The sequence below is a fragment of the Micropterus salmoides genome, unplaced genomic scaffold (genome assembly GCF_014851395.1).
Source record: "Micropterus salmoides isolate LMB-PRFRI ecotype aquatic unplaced genomic scaffold, ASM1485139v1 Ms_hic_scaffold_1342, whole genome shotgun sequence".
NCBI lineage: Eukaryota > Metazoa > Chordata > Actinopteri > Centrarchiformes > Centrarchidae > Micropterus > Micropterus salmoides.
Genome location: NW_024040422.1, coordinates 25,142 through 31,494, shown reverse-complemented (window position 1 = coordinate 31,494; position 6,353 = coordinate 25,142). Strand labels below are relative to the sequence as shown.

At 37.7% G+C, this 6,353-nt stretch overlaps 1 protein-coding gene across 1 annotated transcript; it reads left to right on the top strand.

The window, feature by feature from the left end:
• Positions 1–1,921: 1,921 nt before the first annotated feature.
• On the top strand, positions 1,922–4,554 carry LOC119901498 (psychosine receptor-like). The gene has a single exon (XM_038717085.1). It carries the CDS (start codon positions 2,004–2,006, stop codon positions 2,970–2,972), a length of 969 nt encoding a protein of 322 aa, XP_038573013.1. The 5' UTR covers positions 1,922–2,003; the 3' UTR covers positions 2,973–4,554.
• Positions 4,555–6,353: the final 1,799 nt, after the last annotated feature.

Below are 6,353 nucleotides of genomic sequence, written 5' to 3'. Positions count from 1 at the left end.
TTAGTGGATGTATATGCCACATTATTTGATGTATTTGCCACATTATATGTACATTAAAAGGGAAATTGGTCTTATTAGTCCAAAATACCTAATTCGTGCTTCCACAGACAGGGTTTGTTTGCTGAGCCACAGCGGAGCGATAGTAACACAAAGAAGAAATGTGGTACTGAAAAGACTTTGTGACTTTGGAAGATCTCCATTTTATATATTTATTTTATTTTATTAACTTTGCTGGAGCCTCATATTAACTTTGGCTGAACCTTTGATTTTTACAAAGAACGGGAACTGTGGATTTTGTTCCCCATCATAATGCTGAAATTGCTTTAAAAAGGGATCTCAGTATATGGACAGAAGGAACAATTACAGCAACCAGTGACACTTTCAATGCACATAATGGACATGTGAGCATTGTTTTTAAGGCAGACTAAAAAAAAGGAGCACGTAGGCACTGCCATAACAAACATAACAACCAGCCATAACAACATAACTGCGCTATGGAAACAATTAGTCAAGCTGATATGTATTCCTTTATCAGACAAAAATCAGCATTACCTTTACCTGAGTCCATGTCAATATTGACACACCACATAAAGACAAGCAGTCTCATATAGACTTAGTACCCTAATTAAATCTACCATGTGGGCCTCTAACACCGGTAGTTTGTTCTGTCATGGCCTGTCACCCAGTACATTGCATACGGTAGTCAGGGACAAAAAGGAGGCAGCTGCATACTCTTCCTGTTCCTTAAAGCTGACTGATTAAGCAGTGGAAGACCTCACAACTGAATGAGTCAACTCTGCATGTGTTTTAATGTTTTCATTTGAATAATAATGAATTTTATGGACAGAATTTGGAGCAGAATTACAACTGAATAAAGAGTAAGTACAACTTCATCTGAGTTGAATTGTGCTTTTCCTTATAAAATACTTTTAATGTTTATGGTTGACACACAGATTTTTCATGTTTTAGCCCATTTATATTGTATAGGTCCATTCTAGCTAATGCACTTCAAAGGATGGAAGTTTTTTAATTGATATCCCATCTTCCAGGAGGTCACTAGTTAACATTCATTTCAGCAAAGTGTAAAAAACCCCCAACAACCTACATTTAGACTTGACACTTGTTTTACAATAGATAATCCATTACAGTTAACGTCTGATCAATAATTGTTTTTGTAACATTGCTGTTATGTTGTAATGCATTTGCCAGCAGGACGCGTTGTAAAATGACCTCCTTCAGTGTTGGTGCAGGCAAAAAAAGTGCAACATCAGAAATTTAAGAACTGGCTACATAAGTTTTGAATTTAGGCAGACTGAGCTGTTGACAAATGAAGTAGCTTTGACAAAACAGAAAGCAGATTAAATTGTCACACTGATAGATGACCAGTCTGGACTTTAAGTTACTAAATTGTGCAAGCTGATTTTCCAAATCTACTGAAATTTACTGAAACGAAAGGTTTCCTGGAAGGAGGAAACAAATTTCAAGACTTTGCCATGAAAATGTTCATCAGTGTGAGGTAATGTTATTTGTGATTCACTTGCTGAAATGAGCAAACTTCCTTGTGTGATATTTTTAAGGGTGACCCCAGTGATTTAGTATGTCACTTCCCTGAAGTTGGGTGGCTCACATGAGACTGGTAAAAAAATAAAAACAGCAGAGGCTGAGATATCCTGACTTTCACTCTCAAGCATGGGTCAAGTCTAAATCCTACATTTCCCATATTGCAGCTCAGTTGCATCTTTTAAAAAGATTCTCACTGACTGCTAACTGCCATGTCTTTCAAACTTCACACTCCCAGTTTGTTGTCACCAAATCAAAATACTTACTAACTACATAAGAGTTTAATTTTAAGCTCACAAAGCCACAGAAGACATTATTTAATTGAACTCCCTGATGAGTAAACTGAACTTAATGTGTAGAGCGCCCCTAAGGTTTAGGTATTCATATGCATTGTTGTATTCCTTCCTTTGTTCCTTCCATGTTTCTCTGCAAGGTGTGAGCATATGAACGCCACATCTGCAATGGAAAACTTAACCCTGGCCACCAATCATTCAGAATGTTACTCGGCTGATAGCTCATCCAGGAGGAAGCCGTTTCTATTTTTCTACCTGGCCATCATCGTCACTGCCATCCCATCCAACGTCTTCTCCCTCTACGTGTCCTGGCAGCACATTAGACAGAAGAACGAGCTGGGTGTGTATCTGTTCAACCTGGCCCTGAGTGACCTGACCTTTACCATCGTCCTCTCTCTGTGGCTGCACTTTCTGTGGACAGGTGTTTGGGCCCACGGTGGCTACGTTTGTGTGCTATCTGTCTACTTTCTCTTCACTAACTTTTACACCAGCGATGCTCTCCTCTGCTGCATTGCTGTTGACCGCTACCTGGCAGTGGTTCACCCATTAAAGTACACTTTCTTGAGGAAAGTTGGCACTGCAGCAGTAATCAGCGCTTCCATTTGGGTGTTGGTGGTCTGTTTCAATGCCACCACCATCACCTGGGAGGACTCATACCATGAAAACAACAAGTCTTCGGTGTGTTTTGATATCTTCGTCCCACTGTCAGAAACCTTGGCTCGGGCTAATATAGCACGTTTCTTCCTGGGCTTTATTGTTCCCATTCTCCTGCTGATGTTTTCCACCTGGGGGATCTGTGAGGCAGTGAAATCCAACCAGGCCACAGAGGAACAGGAACGTAAACGGATTTCAAAGCTGCTGACAGTTGTCCTGCTCTGCCTTTTGTTCTGCTTCGGACCTATTCACGTCCTTATGCTTCTCCGCACACTAGTGGATGACTGCAGGAATGTTGCGTGGCTTCTCTATCCGTACAAGATCAGCACAGCTATCTCGAGCCTGAACTGCCTTGCAGACCCTCTCCTTTACTGCTTCATTACTAGAACGGGGAAGGCAAATGTCAATCAGGTTGTTCTCTTCTTCCAGGTTAAGAAGAGAAGCAAAGATGATGGTGTGGTGTAGGTTAAATAAAGCACAAGACAGTTATACATTAAACAGAGGAGAATAGTCAATAATAAAAAGTTTACACAATTGCAGAAACTGTTTCAAAAATGATGTCAGCTGTAGGTCTATTTAAATAAATGTAGATCTATGTATATTCTATATTCTATATAAAAGACCCAAAACAAAAATGGGTTAGTCTGTCTCTCAGAGCTTTCTGATACCTTGTCTGTGGCACTCTGCTCCAAGCCCATACATTTCTAATGAACACATGAATCTTTAAATTACTCTGCTTTGAATAATAATTTTTCCACAAAAAAAGTGAAGTTACCCCCTTTAAAATGTAAAGATTACATCCTCACCTTCTCCCTCATTGAGAAATCCAACATCTGTTAAAAATGCAAATATTTTTTAAACTGCTTGATACAAGTCTCCTATATTTTCACAGTAGGTCAAATGTTCTCAGTATTGTGTATCTCACTTGTGTAAGTTGCATATTGGGTCTTAATTGGCTACCAAAATAGGCTTCAAAGTTGATCATTCCCAATTGCAGATCTGTGTTACCATTATTATGTCTGCCCACCCCCTTGTTTAAAATGACAGTTTGCTTTGCTTGTACTGCACATCTCTGCTATCAAGGTACTTTAATAACATCAGCATATACCCTTTATCAGCAGTGACTCATGGAGAACAGCTGTTCCATGGTGGAGTATTTAACACCACCATTGTGAAACCTCCCCCAGACAAGTCCAAAGAAAATAAAGGGATTTAAATGCAAAGGTGATGCCATGCATCATTTAAATAATGTGTGATTAGGAAAATAATATTTGACTGTGGTTTCAGTTCAGCTTTTTTTGACACACTATTTGTATTTTTGGTCAGATATTATGAATGTATTTGCATTTAACATACACATTTTATTTGTTCCTTTATTCCATCACAAAACATGGTACATATGTGTTACATGTGTTATGTGTAGTTAAGATAAATAACTACCATCACATTATGATCTAAAATGCTGTGAATTAGAAAATAAAGAAGAGCTCAAGAATAATTTCAGTAATGACAGCTTGCAAATTTTCAAATGCCATAGTCCAGTCTGTGGGTACCTCATGTTAAAATGAAACTGTGTATGTTTGTTAGGGGTTTTTGTAAGGAAAATGTTATTTTAAATTCTTGTCATGGGCACAAACTGCTCATGATATCAACAAATAGAATTTCCTGCATTCCTGAGGAAAAATAAAAGTCATAAGAAGGATTGTTTCTGATTCCGGTGATTATCCCACAAAGTACTATTATTTTAAAATGAAAAGTTAGCCAATAAAATCTTGCATGTATAAAAGTCTGTTAACAGACATAAAAATGTACACAAGTATGTATTTGAAAACAGTTCAGAATATGTTTAAGTTTTTTTATCTTTAGGATGTGTCTAAGGTGTGGCATTGAGATAAACGTGGATGTATAAGGCTGTCTAGTGGACAATTATGGAAGTGCAGCAAGCTGTCCACACTACACTTGAAATATTCAGATAAAAATTTCTTATGTGTTGCCTTTGCACAAAATGTTTCATTACATAAACTGTACTATTTTATTATAGCAATTACACCGAATATAAAATGAATGTATTGTAATATATATGAATTTTCCTTTTTTATTGTTTTATCCTTATTTTAGCATCATGAGATATTGACCATGTAGGTTTGTGGTGTACTTTCTGGTATGTGCATAATACAGGAAACACACACAGAAAAAAACATGTCCCTGCAGCTCATACACACATGCACATACCTACAAACACACAAACATAAACACACAGACTTTGACCATAGATCTTTAAAAAACTAAATAGTAACCTTGTAGGGGCCGGCTGTTTTTTCTGATGGTAGATGAGTCCCCATAATATAACTGTGAGAATAGATTTTTATTTTGACAGGAGAACAATATGACAACCTTGCATCTCACGTTATTTTTTCTCTTCAGGTATTTAAAATGTGTGACACTTCTCCTTCCCTTCTTCTTTTGCCATCATGCCTTCATAACAGCAACGGCTGAGAAGGACATGTGCTCTTCCACGTGAGTCTTTGTCCTGCCTCTTGCTTTCTTCCATCCATCCATCCATCCATCCATCCATCCATCTATCAATGTCAAATACAGTAATATGCATCACCTAATGCTACATCAGCAGAAGGGGCTATTAAGCCCATGTGAACGCCCATCTTGTCACCTCTCACCTTCCACTGTCCTTGACTCTGTAACAGACAACTTTCTTCAAATGTAGAGTACCCGTGGTGGTAACTGAGAATCAATAGGTGTTGTCAGCAAATCCCAGATTCGACCTGGATGTTGGCAGAGATTCAAAGGTACACGTGTGTGACCATCTGCTCTCTGTCAGGAATGATGAATGAGTCGGACTGCAATCTACACTGGTGATCTATTAGTATGCACACACATGTAATAGAAACATGATCAGTCAAAGTGTTGGTTGAGGACAAAACATCAATGGTGACTATACTGACTAGATAATTCCTTTTATCTTATCATTAAGAGGTCCAACTCTTACAAGCTTTGAATTAGGATGCACAGCTACCTTTTGGTCAGTCCCTGCCCTGGTGTCTGGTTGCTGGTATGCAGGCTGTGTGGGAATAGTCGGTGTAATGTATACACACACATGCCGCAGAGAAAATCTAAACCAAATACCTCACGTGTTAAAAAAAAAGAAACAGATTGACAAATATAGCAGTGTATAGTTGTCTTTTAACAACATCACATAAGCCATTTGGAATGTGAACTAAGAATATAATATATCTAGCTTTATTGTATTTAATACTTTAATGTAATACATTATATACATTATGACTAAATCAGACTGTTATTAATGTTTTATCAACTTTTAGCAATATACAGTATCCCAGCTATATTTCCTTCCTCATTGCCTCATTAGGCTGAAATAGTTTTCCTTTTTGCATTGCTGCCACTCATTGCAATGTGATTTTGTGTATTTAAATGATGCATTATTCTAATCTAAAACCTTTAATAAATCTTCTTTTCTCAGACACAGCACTCTACAGCTTCTCTCCCAATCTATAATCCAAACTGTCCCGCTCTCTCTCTCTCTCACTTGTTTCTTTCCCACTTGCCAGATGTGTGCAGTCTGACTCAGCCACAAGGGTAGTTATCTTTAGTCATTGGAGAGCAGAGAAGCTGAGACCATTGGTGAGCTCTTTGTATCACTGTGACTCCTGACATATCTTAAATTGAAAAGTGTTTTTGGAGATACATACAGTATATGATGCATATTATGTAAGAACAAATATTATGTATCATCAGCGTGATTAAGCATAATCAATTAAACATGATATTTCTGACAGAATTAAAGACCATTGTTAAGTCTATGGTAAATGC

What these genes read in the sequence shown, in the direction of transcription:
- LOC119901498 (XM_038717085.1), top strand. Translation starts at nt 2,004, where the DNA reads ATGAACGCCACATCTGCAATGGAAAACTTAACCCTGGCCACCAATCAT.